This window comes from Myiozetetes cayanensis, unplaced genomic scaffold (assembly GCF_022539395.1).
Source record: "Myiozetetes cayanensis isolate MyiCay16 unplaced genomic scaffold, myiCay2020 scf13, whole genome shotgun sequence".
Classification (NCBI taxonomy): Eukaryota; Metazoa; Chordata; class Aves; order Passeriformes; family Tyrannidae; genus Myiozetetes; species Myiozetetes cayanensis.
This window is the reverse complement of record NW_026086937.1, coordinates 7,015,843-7,038,234: the sequence shown is the minus strand read 5'-3', so window position 1 is coordinate 7,038,234 and position 22,392 is coordinate 7,015,843. Positions and strand designations below refer to the sequence as shown.

At 37.6% G+C, this 22,392-nt stretch overlaps 1 protein-coding gene across 7 annotated transcripts in view; it reads right to left on the bottom strand.

Annotated features, from left to right (window-relative positions):
- The window catches only part of PER2 (period circadian regulator 2), a 45,314-nt gene that overhangs the window by 7,235 nt on the left and 15,687 nt on the right, over nucleotides 1-22,392 (bottom strand). For 6 of the 7 annotated variants that reach the window (XM_050308186.1, XM_050308189.1, XM_050308187.1 and 3 more), the window contains 18 exons: nucleotides 21,522-22,011; nucleotides 20,789-20,857; nucleotides 17,614-17,768; nucleotides 16,987-17,108; nucleotides 15,309-15,510; nucleotides 13,750-13,801; nucleotides 12,254-12,396; nucleotides 11,950-12,028; nucleotides 7,314-7,420; nucleotides 6,593-6,746; nucleotides 6,260-6,368; nucleotides 5,746-5,877; nucleotides 4,513-4,609; nucleotides 3,824-3,980; nucleotides 3,614-3,741; nucleotides 2,279-2,452; nucleotides 1,754-2,014; nucleotides 151-998 (listed from right to left, as the gene is read on the bottom strand). In XM_050308186.1, coding sequence (XP_050164143.1) covers nucleotides 151-998; nucleotides 1,754-2,014; nucleotides 2,279-2,452; nucleotides 3,614-3,741; nucleotides 3,824-3,980; nucleotides 4,513-4,609; nucleotides 5,746-5,877; nucleotides 6,260-6,368; nucleotides 6,593-6,746; nucleotides 7,314-7,420; nucleotides 11,950-12,028; nucleotides 12,254-12,396; nucleotides 13,750-13,801; nucleotides 15,309-15,510; nucleotides 16,987-17,108; nucleotides 17,614-17,768; nucleotides 20,789-20,857; nucleotides 21,522-21,793 — 3,261 coding nt within the window. In that variant the 5' untranslated portion in view covers nucleotides 21,794-22,011. The remainder of the gene's footprint in view (nucleotides 1-150; nucleotides 999-1,753; nucleotides 2,015-2,278; nucleotides 2,453-3,613; nucleotides 3,742-3,823; nucleotides 3,981-4,512; nucleotides 4,610-5,745; nucleotides 5,878-6,259; nucleotides 6,369-6,592; nucleotides 6,747-7,313; nucleotides 7,421-11,949; nucleotides 12,029-12,253; nucleotides 12,397-13,749; nucleotides 13,802-15,308; nucleotides 15,511-16,986; nucleotides 17,109-17,613; nucleotides 17,769-20,788; nucleotides 20,858-21,521; nucleotides 22,012-22,392) is intronic. The other variant, XM_050308192.1, reaches the window with a different exon arrangement.

Below are 22,392 nucleotides of genomic sequence, written 5' to 3'. Positions count from 1 at the left end.
GTTTGAATTTACTAACTACAATTTTGAGTCCAGCTCCTGGTACTGACAGACTACTGTCTGTCATTAAAAAAATAGGTCCTACAAGTGAAAGGATTGAAACTGATGTAGCAGAGACAGGAAAACAGGTGTGTGATCCCTCAGCACACTTACTGGTAAGGATTCCTTTCCACTGCAGTTATCAGTTGTCATAATTTTGCCTATGGCTCCTTCCTCACTTAAAGCTCCGTGTAATCCCGCAGGAGCTGCACTTTCAGCAGTTTTTGTGGTTTCTTCCAGCTGTAGAAGGTTGAGAGGAGAACTGCACCTTGACTGGAACAGAGGTGGTGAAGCCTGGTCATGAGGACCCACTGACTGTGGAGTGCAGGAGCGGGACGGCTCATTTCGTGTCTCTGCGACAGGAGCCCTTTCGGGCTCTGCTGGTGGATTGTAATGGAATGGCTGTGCTGGGAAAAACGCCTGCTGTGGGAAAGGGTTGGGGGTAGCAAACGGTGGCTGTGCTGGAAATACTGTCTGTGAGGAGAAAGCAGAATGGGCAGGGAAGTTGGGCTGACCGTGGTAAAGTGTTTGAGGTAAGTTACTGTTCATCTCGGGGTAGACATAGTTGGGGAGCACAAGAGCTACGACCGGGGTCATGAAGGGTGCAGAGAACTGGGAGGGTTGCATAGGGCAAGTATTTCCAGAGTCTGGCAACTGATTAAAACCAGAGAGTGAAGTTTCAGGAGCTGGTGGCACAGTCCCCGCTGCTGGAAAAACAGGAAGTGAATATGCAGGCATAACAGTGGGAAAAGACATTGCTGAGTAGCTCGCTTGTGAAGTCTCTGATGGTGACCAAGCAGTGGTATTCAAACCCTGGAGAGGGAACCGATGGGGGAATTTAGCTCCAGAAGTTGTACTGTCTGAAGACTCCTGTGGCTTAATGCGCTTGGATTTCCTGTTCTTTCCACTTTTCTTCCAAGGCTGATCCACTCCAGAAGTGGTGTTTCTTTGGCCACGGCCACCTGCAAAAAAAACAAAGAAGTTATAATAAAGTTTATTAAAAAAATAGTTATACAAGACCTGTATAACTACTTAAATAAAAAATTAAAGGTAAAAATCTGAAAAAATTGATTAGCAGTGTCTGACTTCTGTTCCAAGACAAGTCAAGATTGAAATGGGAAGAAAATCAGATCAGTATCAAGCCTTTCTGAAATGCTTGATCAATGCTTGATCAATGCTTGAAATGCCATCCAGAGTTCCTAGGCCTAATAAACAAAACAGTCTCACTACTACTGCTTTTCTCTGCCATTTCCATCCCACAGACTGCATTAATAACTTAAAGGCAACCAAACAATTACCAGATTGTTTCACCATAGTGGAATGAGGAAAAACAGGAAAACAAAGGAGTTGAAAACAAAACCAAACCACAAACCTGAAAAAAAGACAGATGGAAAGAAAGAAGGAAAAGAAAGCAAGAGATCACAAGCATAGATACAGTAAAGCAAACATGCTAAAGCATGTTTTTCATCCCTTGAAAGTATATGCATGACAGTAATGTTATAGACAACAGATAAAAATCAAAACATCAGTTACTAAATTAAAAATTATATTCCACTCTCAATCTTCTGGCAAGAATCTTTCTGTGGACTTTGAAAATATCATGCAGCTGTTACTGTTCACAGTGGCCCCACAATGCAACCAAAAATGGAAATGCCCTCCCAACAGGATTCACTTCCTACATAAATGCAAGTCTTAAGAGTGAAGACTACTGCCATACCACGTTCACCAGGCCGTCCTTTTGGTTTATCTTGTAAGTAGTAATTGCAGTGGGACTGAAATATATTAAATCTCTTGATTTCTTTAAACTTATTCAAGAAACTCTGCTCCTCTTTTTGTGTATGCACTGCAAGGACTTCCTTTGTCAGTCCCAGTTTTTTAAAGGGCTCCTTTTCTTGATTTATATGTGCAGAGCTGGATGGAGGGGCAAGAGGTTGGCCATCTAAGATTTCTGCTCCACTTGGACCATCTTCTATCATTTCTACAGAAACAGAAGGAAAAATACATCAAGATAAAGTGAAAAAAAAAAAAAGCTCTGGATATGCATTTTTAAGATATTACAATTCTGTAATAATTTCACTGCAAGTTTAAGATACAAATTCCATCCCTACTTATTCCATTTCCCTAGTGACATTTCAGCTGTAAGAAATGTAAGCCACAAGCAGATATTAGCTGTTCACAAGTCTGAAGTTTAACCTTGCCAGCAATTGCCATTTCACAGAAAAATTATTAGCAAAAATCATACCTAATTCAGGTTGTGTTTTCTTGTCTCCAACATGAACAATGGTACTACTGTAGCTGCACTGACTTGTGAGAGACACAACACTTTCAGGCTTGCCAGGTAAAGCCAAAGATGTTAAGTGAGCACCAACCACTGGAGGACCACTCGATTTACCAGATGCCTTCAATACGGCAGGATCTATTAAAGAAATAAAAGTTGCAGTTTACTGAACAGAAACAAGAGAAAATTCAAGTTACAAGCTGCTAGGGTTGCAAAGCAGTAAAGGTAAACTCTGCTTGACGAGACAGACAATGAGCATCCACCAAGAGTATTCTAGGAATAGAACTACTGAGCAACCAAATCCAATCCTCCATCCTCACATAAATCCAAACCAAACGTTTTCAATGAAGGACATTTTGCTCCTTCCTGGTCTTAATTGTTCTTTCATTGCACTTTCTAGCCTCTTCCAGCCTAAGTTCCACCCAGCACCCATAGTGTTATACACTAATCTGTCATTAGCTGGTTACCCTGACAGTTTTGCTCTGAGCACCCACCGAGTTAAAATTCCCTGCCCTGAAAGCTGCACACCATAATCCAGCAGAGGTCAGACCAGTGCCTCATAAAACAGTATTGAACATTCCTCCTTTCAGAGAAATGCTTCCATAACACATTTCACAACTAAAATTTGCCTTTTTCCTGATTAGATTATGCTGGTGACTTCATCATTCTCAGACATCGGTGCAACAAAAAACTAGTGAACCACAACACACCCTGCCTACTGGAACATGCAGACACTCCAAATTACAGCATTTCAGTTCCTTCTACAGGACACTTTGTTCCTATGTATACTGATAGCTTCTAATTTCATTCTAAAAGCTGCATTAGAACTTCTTTTTGAAGCTGATCTAAAGAAAATATAGACAAGATCAGTCCCAAGACCAATTTTTGAGACACTCCATGGACACTTTCCCTTCAGCCTCATATAATGACATGGCTGAATAAACAAAGCTCTCATTTGTGTTTAGTTCTTTATTAATCTTACAATTCTTGTACTAACCAGCTACACTCTGTATTTTACTCCCCATCCAGACAAGGGACTGTGTCAAATCCTAAACCTCAAAATTCTACTGTATTTTATACAGTACAAGTAAGTTCATAGCATGTACAATCCAGATATTCCATCAACTAATCAGTATTCTGACTGTAGGGAAGATTTTAATGAGAAAAGATCACCAGCATCAAACACTGAGAAAACAACTATGAGGTCATGCCTAAACTACACTCATTATTCTGCAAAGAGTAACACCCAACTGACTGCTAGCCAAAATCAATCAAGAAAAAGCTGTGCTGCAGAGATACCTCCCAAGGGCTGTATAGCATTCTCAGCTGCTTTCTGTTCATGAACTCCAGAACTCAGTGATGCAACACTTGTTGAAGGTTCGCATTTTCTTTTTGCTGTACCAGGCACATTACAACTCTCCAAGTACCTAAAATACAATGATTTAACAATATGAGATATACAAATCTTTAGTCCAGAGGTCAAGAGTAATTTACACACTAGTTGCTTACCTGATGACACTGTCCAAACAGCTGATCTGTTGATATGAATATACAGGTTGTTCTTTCCAAGCCAACTCTTCAGTAGTCACGTTCTTAGGAGCAGCTGTTACTGCAGTATCCTTTCCCCCTACATCTTTCACCTGACCACCAGGAGTATTTTGTTTTTCTGTGAAAAGAGATACTGCTATCATGCAATTATGGCATTAAATCCCTGCAAATTCTCATTAAAGTAGCAGTAACCGTTTTCATTTCTGCATATTTCTTAACAGGTCAGAAAATAACCACTGTAAAGCTGGAGGTTTGCACACTAATGGATGAACATTGTATTAAATACTTTCCTGTCCTTATGGATTCTTGGAGGTGTAAATTTTAGTTAGGCCCAACTTACGGATCCAAAGTGAATAGATACTATGGCTCTAAGCAAATGCAACACACTCAGTGTGAGGACAACTTCAGTGCCCATTTAAGGAATCCAAACCAGCAGCTTTAGGACATGCCTTAACTGTGTGTTATACCCCTATCAATTTAGATATAGCCAAACATAAAATTTTCCTGAACACAGCAGAGACACAGAGCAGTATAACTTTAATGGATAAAAATGCTGTCTTTTGATTAGAACTAATGTCGATAAAAATCCTACTGTCATATGACACAAGGCACCAGCACAAGAGACTATAATTAAGTTTTTAATGTCTTACCTGCAAAAGATTCTTTCTTATAGTCCGGTTTTGCTTTATTGTCAGTGAAAATAAGCTGTCCTTTATTCTTGACCTTACGGGCATATTGACAAACCTGCTGAAAGCAGTTCATTAAAATCAGTTATTGCAGAATTTTGACATAAAACAACATTCACAGAAGCTCCTCAGTAGACCAAATCTAACCTCAGTCTTGCAATTAGTTCGATCACAAGAGAAATCTGCATGCATTGCATACAATCTTACTGTGCAGCAGGAGCAATTTGGGAAATCGATAGAAGAAATTTAAAGTATGGGTTTTGTACACAATTACTCTGTATTTTGTTTAATATGGTTGAATGCCTTGGATCGGAAAATATAAATGATACATTACAAAGATGACCTCAGAAAAAAAACTATCACACAGTAAAAAAGTAAGGAAAGTCAGGTATCTATTTCCCTCAAAACCAAGATCTCTTGGGACATTACTTTTCTGCATTACTTTTCTTAGCTCTAAAAAGTATTAATTTATCTGTTACACAAAAAATCAGAGACTTCATCTGTTTATGCCACCAGTGTTTAAGAACTGAAAGCCAAGAAAGCGATCACTTTGGCAAGAGCTGGAGTCTGCAAAGTCTGATCACAGAAGTGCAAATCAGATTTGGAAGAATTAGCCTATAAGCAATATAACTCAGTAAATAAAAATTTTGCCTTTCAGAATTGAATGTAAAGTAAAGTTAAGTTTAAGCACAAACTAAAAGATTATTATATTCCATTTATTTCACTCGGTATTATATGGTGTATTTTTGCAACACTAAAAGCTATCAGAGTCAAGCTATCACTTGATTATGCAGGTATTACTGCATTTAATCTTCTTAGATTCATTTGGGAAAATAGTAATTACAGACTTTCCCCTCCAAAAAGGAACTGCTTTCAAATATCCAGTTGGTTTTCCCAGAAACACAGCATATAACATGTAACAGACATTAGATTAAGTAAACACATTGTACAGGTTTAAATTCTTTATAAACCTTGACTTTCATGCCTATAACTGTGTTCAGTATCCTGAGACTTCATCTACACCAGGAAGGTTTATTTCTTTAGACAGAAAGGTTTTTCCTTATGTCAAAAAGGATGACACGTTCTTTACACTTCCTTCCATCCCTCATTTGAAAGTGTTAATCTAAAAGGTAAAAATGCCCACTTTGATTAGTTTGTTTTGTGCCACATACTTGAATAAGAAAAACTCAAACCTACTGGCTTATCCTTATGAGTGTCTTCATTATTATTTCCCGTGCTGTCACTGGAGGATGCCACACTCATTAAGTGCTCATGTGAACCATTGCTACCTAGACTTCCATAGCCACTGGATCCACTGTTGTGTACAGGCTGTTAAACAACAACAAAACATACATTTATATCTACGCACATCTCAGCACACCAGTAACTCCATGTGAAAAAAAAAAAAAAAAAGACTTTATTTTGTGTTGGGTTTTTTGTTGTTGTTTGGTTTTCTGGGGTTGGATTTTTTTGGTTGGTTGGTTTGTCTTTTGAGAGGACTCCTTAGCTGCACGAAATCCTTAAGGTACCCACTGGAGTTCTAACATACTTCAGTAAGTCTTGTCTGGTAATCCTGAGTGCAAGTAGTTTCCAGGATTGTAGCCAAAAATTCCAACACAGTAGCAGACAGCTAAACAAAGGGTCACACAAAGATAAACAGCCTTCCTTCAGTGGGAAATGAAAAGGGTACCAATTAAGGCACGTGCTGTACCTGCAGTAGCAGCCGATAGATTTGCTCAGTGATTTCCTGAACGCTGGGATGAAGGATTCTATCCTCTGTATAGTTGGGAGCAGCAAATACATCTTCATTCAAGGGACCCCTGCATAAATCAAACATACACCAGCTCATTACCAGTGCAAGTACTTCAATCACAGAGAAGCCACGGCTTCAATTTAACATCTGTGTAGATTAAATAGAATCTAACACTTATTCTGTTCCTTTATGTCTTTCTCAAGGATCACTAGGTAAACCCAAGGGAAGGGAAAATAAAAATAAATATAAATTAAAAAAAAATCTCAAAGTCCTGACAGTTTGTTGACTTACGTCCTAACTTTGTGTCTTCCGATAATAAATGAAACTTTTCTACTCCAAGGGTTGATGAAACTGGACCAGCTGGTGTCCATGGTGATATAATCTCCATTTCTAGTGCAAAACCTGATTGGTGAGTAGTCAAAAGGCTGTCCTCCATACTGAAGAACTGAAATGAAGGATTCAAAAGGAAATTTTACATCAATATTTGCACAATTCTACTTAACGATTCAGGATTTTGCAATGAATTGCAAAGGAGGAAGATGCTATTTGAAGTAACAAATGCCAGATACATCAATACATTCAGGAATGCTGGGCTGTTAGAATAAGGAAACCTTTGTAATTTACTGGACTATGGTCAAGAAAATCACCCTAAGAATACAACAAACTAAAGGAGGTTGAATTAACAGCTTTACAATTTCAAACTTGAACAAATTAACACTGCTGGAATGACTCTTATTCTCTTCTCTATGAAATAAGAAAGACTATCATTTAAGTTATGACAACTTCTATCACACCATTCTCAAGAAAACTTTATATAGAATACAAAATTGATTTCTCATTTTCATGAATTTGCATTGAGAATCAAGTTGTATAGTAAAAGATTCAGTATTTTCTAGCAGAAAAAAAATCATAGACACAATTCATTTTCCCCTCCTACTTGAAGCCTTTGTCATCATTCTTATTAATTTTTAGAAAAAAAATTATATTTCTGCCACAATAAGGGACTACATACTTTTTTTGTGAATTGCTAGCATTAAAGGTCTGTCATTTGGGTGAAGATGCACCAAGACTGGCGTTCCTACTAAGTCCTGAGGTAGGTATCCCAGCAGAGGTACTGCTCTGGGGAAAGAAAAAGAAAAAAAATAATAAAAATCAAATAGAATGAAAGTATATTTCATCTTTAAAATACTTCCAAGTTTCTTTGCTGTTTTTCCTACAAAGAGAATAAGCAATTTTAAGTCTAAATATGGTGAAAAAGCAGTGCCAACTTAATAACAATAACACTCGTTCAACAAGAGGGATTTTGCTTGTTTGTGGGGTGGTTGGTCAGACCAAGTCAAGGAGTCTCCTACAGCAGTTCTGTGGGTTTTTTGCTGCCTAACTTTAGAGGATAAATACTTACCCTAATTTTAAAAGAGCATTAATAAAGTTTAATCTTGTAAAAGTCTCATGAAGGTAAATAGTACCCCAATCCCTTGGCTGTGAGCCAAGGGTAAGGATCACAGGATTACCAGGGCTGAACTAGCAACAGGGCAGTTGAGTAGGACTCAAGACAACTTTCTCACAGGCAGGTTAAGAGTTCAACTTCAAGGAGCTGCAAGGAAACCAGCTTATTAACTAGAGGATTAAAAGCAATGTTACCAAAATCCCGCACATTATCGATGACCGCTCCTAGTGATGTGAATGGCTAATTTATGTGAGGAAATAATTTTTATTGATCCCTTCAAGCATTTGCATTAAGGAGAAAGAGTGAAAGTTCAAAAATGTCACCTTGCACCTTACCCTGAAGGTTAATAAGCTTTGGGAAAAAAAAACCAAAACTGAAAACATTAAGTCAATACTACTCAGTAATGTTGAAGTTGCCAGATGCCAACAAGTCATCTTGTAAACCCCATGCGCTGTACACCTTCCTCCCACAGCCCTGTTTTCTGACAGGTTCAGTGTAGGAAGATACTCAGGTATCTGAATAGCTTTAATGGAAAACTCTGCCACAGTGCACCACAGACAAGGGATTTGTGCCATGTAAGAACTCAAAAGCATCATGCAACACATGCCTTCAACACTGCACTTCCAACACCCCACTGGAATGACATCAGTTCCCCAAAACATCAAACATACCCTTCTGGCAAAGAGGCTGAGATATTCAGGGGAAAATGAGGAGAGTAACTAATGCCTTAGCATTGAAGCAATTAGTTAAATAATGAATCTTGGAAGCTTGCAGATGAACTAAAGCAACAAAGCTGAAACTGGCATGAAACTCATACCAAACCACATCGTTGTGACACATTGACATTTAAAAGTGCTGCCAAGTTCAAAGCACATGAGAAAAGTTGTGCCACTAGAGGACTTTAAAATACCAGTCAACTCCAAATGACTTCATCAAGTAACACAGTTAGAAGGTTTTGCTCAGTACCATTCCTGTTCTTTGCCACCTGCTTTATGAAAGCCCAGCAAACACCACATTTGTTTGTAAAGGAGATCAAATTTTATCCAACTGTTACTTATTAATCCAATTATAAAGGAAGATGCAGATTCAATCACTTCTGTGAACAAAACAAAACAAAAATCCCCTCTGTGTTTTTATACTGATATGAAGATCACTGGTAAAGTCAGGGATCCAGAATGCGACACCAAACTGGGCTCGCTTGTTCTGATGAAGAGGAGACTAAGAAATGATCCAGGAGCTTCCCACTGCTGGAAAGAGGAGTTACAAAAATGGAGTTAAATTTTCTTGGTGGTTGCCAGACAATAAAATGGGCAATGGTCCCAGACTGAAGTCTGGAAAGCTTATGCTGGATGTTAGGAAAAGTTTTTTAACTGAGCAGTGCAACACAGAAACAGTTTCCCATAGAGATTGTGTAATCTCTGCCCCTGAAGGTTTTCAGGCATTACTGAGACAAGATTACAGATGACCTAACCTAGAACCCGGCAATGGTTTCGTTTCAAGCAAAAGATCTCCAGCAGTCCCTTCCAACCAGCCTTTCTGTGATCATATAATGCTGTATTTGAGAATGATGCCTCAGCATCACTATGCTTCCTCATAATGAGTAACACATTCAGAGTTTAAGGTTAATAAACTCATTTTATGAATGCAAACGCACACACAGTGCAAGAATGGCTGATGAGGAGAGGCAGTGAGTTTAGTTTGTATCTTAGAGAATGAAATTTAAAGTGTCAAAACAACACGAATAAGAAGGTTCTTTATATTGTAAGCTACATACAGAACTGCTTTAAATTAACTTATGAAGATCACTGTGAACTACACAGAACTCCTTACACCCACTATACACAGAGTATGAAATACATACAGGAATGATCCATTTAATTTCAAGAAAATATTTATTTTTATTTAACACGTTCTGTGCAGAGATCCACTTGCAGGGATATGATTTGATTTGTTCAGACAAACACACATTTTTCCAATCCATGAACACATATCAATTACAGCAATTAACTTTTTTTTATGCAAGTCAGGTAACAGTTTCAGTGTTATATTATGAACAATTCTGAGTCAATGGTAGGTGCTCAGTTGCACATTTTTAAATATTACACTCAGCTTTCTCCAAGAATCTGTTGCGTTGTGTATTACACTGAACCCTGGGGAGTTTAAGATTAATCAACTGCATATGCATATCTTGGTAAACATTTATCTGGCTGCCAATGCTCTCAGGAGCTAAATAATTAAAAGCAAAATGAAACACACAAATCAGAAGAACAGAAATAAGTGATGTTAAGTTCTACTATCAGACCAAGATGTAATCAACCCTTACTGGAAGTGTTAAAAAATGGTATCTGAGAGCAAGAGGCAACACCAGACTAATAGGAAAGAAGCTTCCATGGTAGTCACATGGAAGGCATTTACTGCACTTGCTCTACCCAAGCCCAAGAATAAGGGCAAAGCTATCTTGCCCTTTCTGTTAAGTGGCTACCGGAAATCCATGAGCTGGGGATCCATGGAGGAAGGGAAGCTCTGCACTGTGCCATCAAGCTATCTGGAAATAGAAACCCACCTTGCAGAATTGCAGTTGTCTTGGAGATTGTGTGGGAATAAGGGAGAGAGAAAAATCCATGAAGAGGACAGAACTACAGTGGACTAAGTAATTCTTTTGTCAGCTTAAGTTGTTTGGAGAGACTGTATAAATCATACCATGGAAAAAAAAACTTGTCAGCATTCCACTGTTTTCTATCCTACAGGAACTCTCATATTTGGCCACAATGTCTGCAAAGTTAGCCAAAACCAGCTGTATCTGAAATTCCAAATTTATCTTCACTGATTAGCCATTATCTTCTTCTGTAGCAGCTATCTCTAATAGCTACTTTTGCAACTCTTGTTTAATAAAAAACCCATGCACTGCACTAATACTGATGTGCCTGACCTTTCTACAGATAAACTGTCTCAAAAGTGAAATAGTATTTTTTTTTAGCTTGACTCCAGCTCAAACATCCCAATAACTTTCTTTCCCCCAACCCCTCTCTCTCTTCTGCTGCATTTAAAGATTTTGCCAAGAATGGCATGTCTTCAGAAACAAGATTTCCACCCTAAAGATACCACAGAAACCCAAAATTGTCCATTATACTTGTACTCTGTCTGAAGACATCCTCCCCATCTTGACCTACAAAGAAAATTTTGGCATTCTTAGAATGCTTAAAAAGAAGACAAGGAAAGAATCTCAGAAGTCAGATCTTAATATGACAGCTAACTTAGTTTTCACTAAGTAGAAAAAAATATCAAAATAAGGTCCCACATACAGCACAAAAATCAAACTCTAAAGGAGTATCTTCTGTTCTTCTCATAGACCTCATGGTTCCATCACCTAGATGTCCTTTGAAAGGGATATGGCCTCAAGTTACACAAGTGGGGGTTTAGACTGGATATTAGGAAACATTTCTTCATGGAAAGGGTTGTCAAGGCTGCCCAGTGAAGTGGTGGAGTTACCATCCCTGGAGGTATTTAAAAGATGTGCAGATGTGGTGTTTAGGGATGGGGTTTTAGTGTTAGACTTGATGAACTTATCCAACTTAAGTGACTCTATGAAATCTTGATTTATACCTTAGTTCCTTAGTCTCTGTATATACTTTAAGATCACAGGTGGCATATTTGTTTCTACTTTAGAATGTAAATACTTACTCTAATCTAATCTTTCAAGATTGTCAAAGCAATGTAAAATCTTCAGCCAATACAATTTGAGCAGGTTTTGTACACCTTTTTTTTTTAAAGATCTAATATTTCATTTAAAAAACACACCTCTACTAGTTGTACCTGGGCCAGCAGAAAGCAACAGCAGCACATTAGTTAGGTCAAAGTTAAAAAAACCAAAACCACCCACACATAAAATTTTATACAAATCATCATTATCAGCACAGAAATTTTTCTGACCATTGGTTCACTCATTGAATTTATCTCCAGATTTGTCCCGGAAGGAAGGAAAGCAGAAGAACAAGCTGTTAGCAGGCAAATGATTTTCCACTTAAATACCAGCGATAATGCGTTCTCATGCTTAGTGACAAGAGGGGGATGTATTTTTCTCAGGTTAAACACTCTTCAGCAGCTGCATTAACTTTTTAACCCCACAGAGACACCTTAAATCCTGTAAAGATACTGGATAGCTTGCTTATCTGTAAATTAAAAAAATATTTCTATAAGTTACCTTTCATCTACATCCTGGAACAAACAGGTCGGTGTGTGCGTAGTGGTAAAAATTCTTTTGTCAGGAGGAATTCTGGGTGCTGGGAGAAAAAGAAAAGCAGATTAACAAGTGGCATTTTTGCACATATAACATATCAAGCTCCAAGTCCAAAATTTGGTGCAAGAGCACATAGAAAAGCAGCTTGCTAGCTCACAGCCTCTCAGCAAAGGTGGAGAAGAGAAACAATTATCTTTCACTGCTATAAAACTTGAACAGCTCTTACTTTTAGGAAACCAAACTAGTCATTGTCCATTCAAAGGATTACCTTCATAACCAGAATGTACTTTTTCTGCGAGCAACACACAGCAAAGCTGGTCTTCTGCTATTTCTGGATCTTGCACTTTGATAAGGTAAGGAGTCATCCGAAAGGGGTGATAGCAAATCTCATTTTCACGCTCCTTCCCTGCACTAATAATTAAACAGAGTTAATTATTTCAATAGATTAAACTTATGCTAAATAAAATTTTAATTTATCCATTGTAATTCCCTCATGTCACAAGAACTGCATATTAGCTCCTAGAATAGCACCCAAGATCTTAACTTTTTTTCTTTTTTGTTAGAAGAGAATCTAATTCCAATGGCATCCTTTGCATACCAATTGCAATAAAGAATATGTTGTTTTCTCCACTGCCTGAAATAAAAGGATCCACAACTGCATGAAATGGAAATCTGATAGAAAAAGAAAAACCCAACTCGTAAAATAAAGTTATTTGTTGATCCAATAATCTTAATTTGTGACATTATACCCTTGTGATGGATGAATTTAGCTAATTTTTATGAAGACTGCTTTTATCTCCTCAGTTAACATAAAGATCATCTTTTAATTATTATTTACTACAATTTAAAAAGTGAAGGTTCAATATAATAATATATAAGTTGTTTACTTAACAAGAATGCAGAACACTGTAATGAAAATAACGGCCATTTACACAGTGACCAAAAAAAAAATCAGCTGTAGTAAGTTTATAACAGCACAGCTTTAAAAAAGTAAAGCTTTTGAAACCAGTATTAGTTGGACAAAAAAAATCTCTGATAACACCAGTAGTACTTCCACAGTCCTTCCAATTCAACACTCGGGAGCAGTGGATTACCTCTAATTCGTTTACAGTTTACTCATAGCTCAGTAATAAGTATTTATTTACTGCAGAAGTATTATGTAATAGGATCCGCTATTTTTGTTTCCGGAAATGGTGCCAGAGAGGCAATAAGCATTAAGAAATCAAATTGCACAAGAAAGAACATGGAATAAGCTGCCAGCTTCTCCTAAATAAAACCAGGCAAAGAGGAGTGGAGGCAAGAAAAGAAGGAAGAGCAGAACCAAAGAACTGTGTCATCGAGTAACTGTAAAAGAGATAAATCAAGTTATCTTTGAGTATCTTTCTAGGGGACGCTTCAGATAAATTTAAAATGAGACATTATTTTCTTAGAGAGCAAGAGAGAGAGACTCTGCAGCAGGTGCTGGACACAACAGTTCTATTAACATGAAGTGAAGGCTTTCCATAGCAGGAGGGATGCTATATCAGCTTCCTTTATGGCCCAAAGGTCAATATTCACACTGATTGACTTCCAAGATGCAACTTCTCGAAATCGCTTTGCAGTTTTCTCTGTGGTTTCTAGAGTTAATCAACTGGAGGACATGCAGATATTTTGCTTTAAGATCACATTATGGAAAAGCACGAAATTCAGATACCATATGGTTCTTATAAAAGTGAAACAGGTAATGCACAGTTTCACAGTACAACACTAATACTGTTGTCTTACCTGATGCGACAGAAAAACGATTTCTCTTCCATGCAATCCTGGGTGGAAGACTCTAGAAATTTTAAACATATTTCATATCAGGTTACAAATTACTTCAAGATTATTATATTTAATACATTAATTTTTCTTTAAGCGATTATGGTTGATTTTTAAAAACCTTTACATTCCCTAAAGTCTCCATATTTACTTGCTAAACAATGTACTTCATAAGCAACTAAGCCCGACCACCACTCAGATTGTGAGGCTGGTGTGTGAATCACAGCTGCTTGCTTATCAAGTCTTTTTCCTAAACATATCTAAACAGCTGTCCAGTTTGAGTTGCTTACTCCTATTTTTTTTCAGTACTTTATGGTGTTGACCAAAAAGGTTTGATTATCTGGGACCCCAAAATCTGACCGTTTTCTTAGAAAGGCACTAGGACAGCTCGATCACTGAATCTACTTAATACCACCCCTCTCAAAAGAAAAGTTTTTTTGTGAAGGCTTCTCTTCACATTTCAAGCTTATTTCCCTCCTTTTCCAGAGTAGTCAATGACTGTTTTCAAGGAAAGCTCTGGCATTTCAAAGGCCTCTAGCACACAAAACTTTTGGATATTATATTCCATGGCAGCTGATACATGAGGCAGTGTGCTCAGTTCCACTTACTGCATTTTTTTAATAAAACTGCAGAAAAGCTTAAAAAAAAAAAAAATCAAACAAAACCCCAAAACCTTTATAACTGAGTATCTGTAATCACAACTGCACGGTCAGCATTTACCACTGACCCTGTTTTGAGCCAGAAGTCGGACAAGAGACCTCACAAGGTCCCTTTTGACCTGCTTCATATATGCATTACTCAGTACACATTTATTTCAGATTAAATATGGTTCACACCCACTTCGCAGGCTTAGTATGCAATGGATTGGACTTCCAAACATTTAGAGCAGACCTTGAATTGCAAGTGTTTGGTTAAAATAGTTGGCAGATATTTTCTCAGTTACTAACAGCTGTAGATACAGCAGTAAAACAATCCTCCCACAAACAAATATCAAGTGCTCTGAGACATCTCAACATTAGCTCACCTAACATCATTTTTCCCAAGGGTAAAAGAAGAGAATTGGTGAATGCACAGTGACCATGGTTGAAATAGCTTTTTCTACACAGTACTCAAGGTGTTCAGTATTCAAATCATAACCATTTAAAAAGGAGGAGGCAGAGCATTGTCCCCTTAAAAGGTGAAGAAGAGAAAGTGTGAAGAAAACTGTGGTCATTTGATTGCTAGTAAAAGTGGAAAGTAAACCCACTTATTCAGCATGAATTCTTACTTTGTTTTCAGGAAAGGGTCATAAGAACCAAAAAACAATGACATTTGGAAGACTTTCAACCAACAGACAAGCCTTGCTGATTTATACAAGTGTGTTATACACCAAGTATTGTTCAGAGGTGTTCCAATAATGCATTTGTGTTACATCCTCAAAAAGTGATGGAGAAGGATGGGAGGATATTAAAAATCAGTTCAAGGAATTACATTTGCATGACTGAAAGTAGGTTGGAAGAGCATCTGCTGTTGAGACCACTCACCAGCTCTGTTGCAAATATTCCACGATGGTAATCTGTATGGGGTGGTAGAAGTATAGAACACACTGACATCCTGAGGTGCCAAGAACTCCACAAATTTGGCATTTCTAAAATAGCCCTTCTTACAGCGGAGAATAGAAGCAGCTTGATCAGAGATGTACAAAATTTTCCCAGTAATCAAAGAAACAGCTACAGCAAACATATCCTAAAAACAAAAATCTCGAGTTATTTAGACAGTTTGAAACATTCCTCAGTCCAGTATTTATATATATACACACACACACATGCATGTAAGACATAAAAACATTAATAATTTCAAAATAAAAATTAAGGAAATTGTTGAACCACATCTGTGATTAAATAAAATTAATCTGCTTTTTAAGGAGATATACACACAGAACACTTTCCAACTGTGCAATAATACACTCCTATTTACCAGGTTACGAGACCTAAATATCATGGTCTAAAATTTTATGACGCAGAATGAATTTACAAATTAAGAATTAATGGGCTTCCATCTATATAGTTGCGCATTTTCCCTGTGCTTGTTACAGGCAGGGTTTACATTTACCAAATTCAGTTGTTTGTGAAGGACTGTTTATGTGAGTTGGTCCATCCACTGCAAAATGAAAGAAGTGCTCTAAACCACTTGGAAAAGTATGAGTGTGCAGGTGGAAAAAACGTCCCACGCACTCCACTTGTATTGTTCCATATTGTTTCTCTTCTTGACACAGAGGAGCTTCCTGCGTCATAACCTTTAGTGCTCCATCCACCAACACTGTACACAAACTCAAGAGCTGTCATCAGAACACCAGTCTCACAAACTCAGATGCTTCAGTTTAAATGAACAATGTTTATGAATTTGGCTGAATTTCTCGGCTGTGCTCTGCACTTCCTATTTATTTTCCTCTGTGGGGAGCCTTTACTACTCATAAATACAACAAAACCCACTTACTCCAAGCTAGAGAATGTCCCCCATCATGCCCTTGTTGTACAGATTTCAGAACTTCCTACTTTCAAGCAGAGGTTTCAGTTTTTAAAAAAAAAAAAAGTTGAAGGTTGTCTAATAAGTTTAGATACAATTATTTTTTGAAGACTCTGTAACTTATCTATAAAATACAAGTATTATGGAAATAAATAATAATTTTTAAAAAATCATTCAGACTATCACATTTTATTGTTAAAAGTACACTGATCATCATAGCTGAACAGGGTAGCACCAGATCCCACAGCAAGTCTGTACCTGTTGCAAAGACCAGACAAACACCACAGAAAAGGACACAACACACGGTAATTCCAACACTTCCATCACTCTTCAGTCACACTAACACAAAGAACTGGTGAAACATCAAATAAGCCCTAGTTATAAGAATAAGCTGAAGTAATTCACTGTGTTCCTTGACTAAAATTTGGAAAAGTTACTCTCCAACAGGTTTTCTCAAATGAAAGCTAATGATGTCTCACAGCATATTATATCACTCGGATATCGAGATGTGTCACACCACCATCTCCAGGGAAAGGCTCAGAGTTCCTACTCAACATCCCCTGGAATGCCAACGCCAGCTACAGCAAGTTGACCCAGCTACCAACTCTTACCATGTAAAAAGAAGGAATGCCTGAGAATTGCAGTTGAAGAGAACATTTTCAACCCACACTGTGGACCCGGGTCACCCACACTCACCGCATTTTTCAGGATGTATTCGGAGGTTATAGTCTCAACCTCTTCCACGGTGTAAGATGACACATTGAGACCAGCAGGCTGGGATTCATTGATCATCAGCAATTGGTAATATTCCTCATTGGCTACAGAGAACAACAAACAACTTATATTTAGAATTATCAATAAACACTCAGCCTGGAAGCAGTAAATGGCCAAAATATTTTTTGGAATAAACACAGAATGAGTAGTTGGGAAACTGAGGTACTATTCCAAATACAGTTTTTTCCTTGATGGAGCTTCCTCATCAGTAACCCAAACAAATTTATGCATCTTAATATACCCGTATGTCAGTGATCACATATTTTGGTCTATCTGAAAGTTCAAACAGTACGAAATAGAAAACTAATTTGAAAACAATTTACAAACTCAACAAAATGTCAGTAGAACATCAATCATCTAGAGAGTTGCTTTAACTCCCAAAGGAACAAAAGATAACAGAGCCAGCAGACAGGAACCACCACGAGAACATCCGTTTAGAGAAGTTTTCAGACACAATGCAATTTCCTGAGTAAAGATAAGTTTATTTAAATTCCTATTAAATTTTCATTTTATCCAGATTGGCATTATCTAGGCAGTATCACTGATTACCTTTAACTTGTTTTATGCTTTTAAGGGCATATTTCAACGTTGTTAGGATGCTAGATTTGCCTTTAACTCTCTTCTCAGAAGGAAGATGAGCTTTCAGCTCTTGTAATGTTTTCAGCAATTCCTTTTGTGTTTTGGCTTTAGTGGACTGCTCACTACTGTAAGATTAAAAACAAAAAAGAAAAACATCACTTTAATGGTTGAAATGACATAACATCCTCTTGGAAGCCCAAACATACTATGACACTTGTCATATACATATATTTGTACCACTGGCCTCATTAACTTTTCTAGTACTCACTACCAGTTTCCAGAACTTACAAAAATTCTTACATGACCTAGAATCATTTAAAATGAAAGATTTACCACCACCTGGAACGTGATTGTAAAATGTACAGATGTACAACTGTACGTGCAACAGTACATATACCCAAGCACCAGAGAATTTCTTTTTTTTTTTTTCCTTTGCCAGTCTCCCTCCTGCCTTTTTAGTGGTATTTTCCTTAGTTCTTTTCAAAATCAAATTCAGAAATGTTCATGGACTTCAAAGGAGAGAAGCAGGAGGTCCACTCAAGTCTTCACCTCCTGTTCGAGCAGGTTCTCTTAAGAAAGGTCCCTGAAAAGGGCAGTGGGAGAGCATCAAATTAACAAAACAAATGGAGAAATCCTTTGAACAACATTAACCCAGTTAAGTATGGCATTACATTAAATAAGATAAGGAAACTTGACTAAATATGTAAGGTAAAGAATCAGGAGGCTGGAGACAGAAGCTGCATTGACATTTCTCAGGTGCATGTTCAGAAGTGCTGCCTCAGTGTAGAAGGTCAAACAACAGAGATTATCAGTGCTGATGTCAGGAAGTTGTCACCTTCCTTTATAGTTCCTCTGTTTCTCCCCATTACTAAGAGGTGCTGACAATCAAAAAGAAAGAAAATGAGGTGAGGGAAGGGAGGGGGAGGATAAAGATGGGTGGCAGACAGGTAGGAAATAGTTAAAATGAAAAATCACCTTCTTTTTTGCATTTGAGTAGACTTCAAAAGCTAATCATTTGCAGTGATCACGAGAATTACAGAGTTGTTCTGAAACATTCCTGAAAATAAATTCTTTTCCATCCAAAGGAAGGTTTTCTCTTACCACTTGATTGTCATGGCTGGTCACCTCTAAGAAGTCACCCTATGCACCACTCCAGAAACAACAGTCTTGGCAACTGCCCTGCCCTGACTGAAGTGGTCAATAAAGTGACTTCAGCTTCCAAGTAATTTTCAAGAGGATTTCTGAACATTTTTCTGGGAATTTTTAAGAGTTTGAAAAAGGTAAATCGGTCACCTGACAAGTGTTGGGTGTATTTTACCAAAAATGCTTGGAAAGTGACAAAGCTGACTTGTACTAGAGAATACACACTGTTCTTGCTTGCATCACAATGTACCATGAGGAATGCAGCATTCATTTCTTCAGTGGTCATTTTGTACCAGGAAATAATGGCAAGGGATCAGACACAAGAGTACAGCACTCCCTTGGGAAACATTATGTTCATGCTGTATATTAAAATCACATCTACAATGTGGCTTGACAGTTTGGACTGATGTAATCAAACAGGGCTTTGTTAACAGAAGAGCCCTCTATGCTGGCAGTAGGGAAAAAGAGAGAGAGAAAAGATTATGAAATAACTGAGCATACAGCTGGTTTGTACACTCTGCTTCGTAAGAGTGGTCAGGCTCTTTTGCAAGAAAAGAAACCTTTCCAAATTAGCCCTCAGCAGCAGCATATTCAGAAGATGGGCCTCCCTGGAAAATAAGTTACACAACTCATAAATGTTTTCCCAGAGATCAGTAGCATCAGGCACAGTAGGCAGCCACAGGGAAGGTGTGACTTGCAGAGGACAGAATAAGCAAGTTCTATAAAAATAGGAGCTTTCCATTTTGTTTTTTGTGGACAGTAACCTGGAACGGTACCTACAGATACTAAACTAGAGTTGTTGCTTGGCACTGATATTGAATCCAAACCCAGTAGTCTGAATCTAAGATGAAGCATGCAGCTTTTCAGACTACTTTAGCCTTCTCTTCAAAGATCATTCTCTAGATATCTTCAGTCTCCCATTTTCAAAAGATGATTAGATTCTGCTCTGTAACCCTCTAGCACTGTTCCTGACAGACTCCTAATTATTTCTGAGCAGAGAAATATAAGTGAAATTTAAAATAAAGAGACATCAGAAAAACTGTAATAAGTAACCACCGCATCCTCCCCAAATCTTGCAGTGAAGAAAATGGAATTAATGGGAAAAGAAGATTAAGAAATGTCTTTGTTTCAGTCTGTCTTTCATACTTAACAATATGAACTCCAGATCACAATTTCCAATTGAAAACAGAGCACGGAACAAGATCTCCAGGTGCCTGCAAGGCAGACACAGAAAATAAGTTCCTCAAGCACCAAATGGTGCACAAGAGTAATTTTTATTTACCACTTTTCTATGAACTGTATCAGATGGAAACACTTCCAGGTAGGTAGGTGTACAGAGAGGTCTTAATATTGGTATACTGTAGCCAGATATCCTTGTCTGGTCTCCTGATTAGCTGACTTAAAAAAACAACAAGTACAGTAGGGCACTCTGAAGTATCTAGATTTGAGCCTTTAGTGCTACCAAGGTCAGAAGCAGAGTTCAAAAAGAGGGATTTTTGCAGCTATGTTGGTTTATCCTTACGCACTGGAGGCTTGAATCCCAGCAAATGGAACACAGGAGAGGCAGATGATATGGGTGCTGGACATCGGAACATAATCCAACTCAACAGGTGAATCCTGATGTTAAATACACTACCAGGTTCAGAATAAATTCTAAAGAGCAGAAGACTTCAAAAAAAGCTACAAAAAAACCCACTAGAGCTGAAGCAATATTCAAAGGGATGCACAAAAAGTAAAAATTAGAGAGTTAAGCTACCAAGTAACATGACTTGAAAGGTTATCACACAGCTTGCATGGAACAGCAACAAAAAGCTCTAAAGCAATCAAGTGGTTAATAGGACATGCTACTGATTATGGCCAGGAAGAGAATCAAAGACAGGATTTCTTGTGTAGTCCTCCAGGTTTAGGCAAAACAAAACAAAACACCAAAATACAACACTATTCAGTTTTCAGCATTTAAGTGTCATGCAAATTACTGAAAAATATATGCCCATTAATTTACCTGCATCCACTGCTGGACTGATTGTGTTCAGAGTTTGCAATCATCAGACTAAATGCATTTGAGCTTGAACTAGAATAAGGAAAACATTGAAAAAGATTAATATTAGTAAATCTAATAAACAACTTTTAGTTCATTTTAGCTTTATGTTTTCCTATTAATTACTGGCTACCTTAAAAAAAACAAAACCAAACCTGAACTTTAAAAGCTTCTGCATGGTACGATAAATGGAAACTATGGCTGTTAAACATTTGTCTAAGAAACAGAGTAACTTGAGTGGGAAGGAATCCATAAGGATCACCAAGTCCATCTGCCTGGTCCTTGCAGGACTACTAAGAAGGTGGTTCTTACTATAGCTTTGTTCTGTACAGTAAGCTATTATTTAAAACTTTAAAATAGCACAGTTGCATCCTAATACCTAAGAACAAACTGACAGTTTTTGATAAACAATTATAGAAGTTGGTTTACAAGAAAAAATATAAATAAGGCCAATTAAACACACTATGATGAGAAGAAAGATGCAAATGAAGTTGGTCATGCAGAATACCAGACCTTTTCTTTATGAATAAATATATATTACACAATTTACACCACATGAGAGTACAATCTAGAACACTCAGCTTCAACTCTCAAGATACATCTTATTCCTTAGTTATTATTCAGAAATTATATTCAAATGGAAAAAGTCATTAGTGACAAAAATAAAAGTGAAATGTATTTTAAGGTGAGCTACTACCTCTTATGACAGTCTGAAGATTCCATGAGCATTGCTGAATCTTTCCCATTTTCATCAGATTCATGGCCATGAGAATCATGCCCACTCGAATAGTTTTCATTTGTGTCATTTCCACTGAAGTCGTTTCCACTGGAGTCATTTCCACTGGATCCACTGCTCATTTCAATGTCTTCCTGAAGAACTCCATGAGAGTGTTCAGGCTTTGTCTGAATTTCTGAATCTTCAGCAATCATTTGGCTATGGTTATTTGCAAGTCCAGGATAATCACTCATTTTCCTTTGCTCTTTTAAAAAGAACGACAGAGAACTTCTTTCCCTGATTCCAGGCTGCTCCTCAGGGTTCTGCTCCTCAGTGCTGGAGTAGAACCCCCTGACCTTGATAGAGTCCGTGGGACACTCATTAGAAACTCTGCCAAGATCAAGAGCAAATCAAGCCATATTCACAGTTTTCTCTCTGTGCAAACTCTGTCTGGAAGTACAGATGCACAAATCTGAGGAGGAAGGGAAGGAAGAAAAAAAAAAATTATTTTCTTGTTTGCCTTGCTGACAGACTGGAATCTGCACTGACTGTAGACAGTAAAGGTGATATTTATAGTTAATATATTCAGCATTTGAATGGTGAAAAGTTTAGGTTAAATTACAACTCTCACAACATTTTATCACAGAAAAGGTATTTATATTTTAGTAAAAACCCACACAAAACCCACAAAGTTGAATAAACATGAATAACTTCTTAAAAGTTTGCATTCATTTGTTTTCTACTTTCCTACCTAATACTTGACAATTTCACTGACTGGATTTGGACAGTAACTGTTATTATTTTCAGTGAAACCATTCCACTGGCCTCCAGTTTACCTTGATAAACAAAAAAA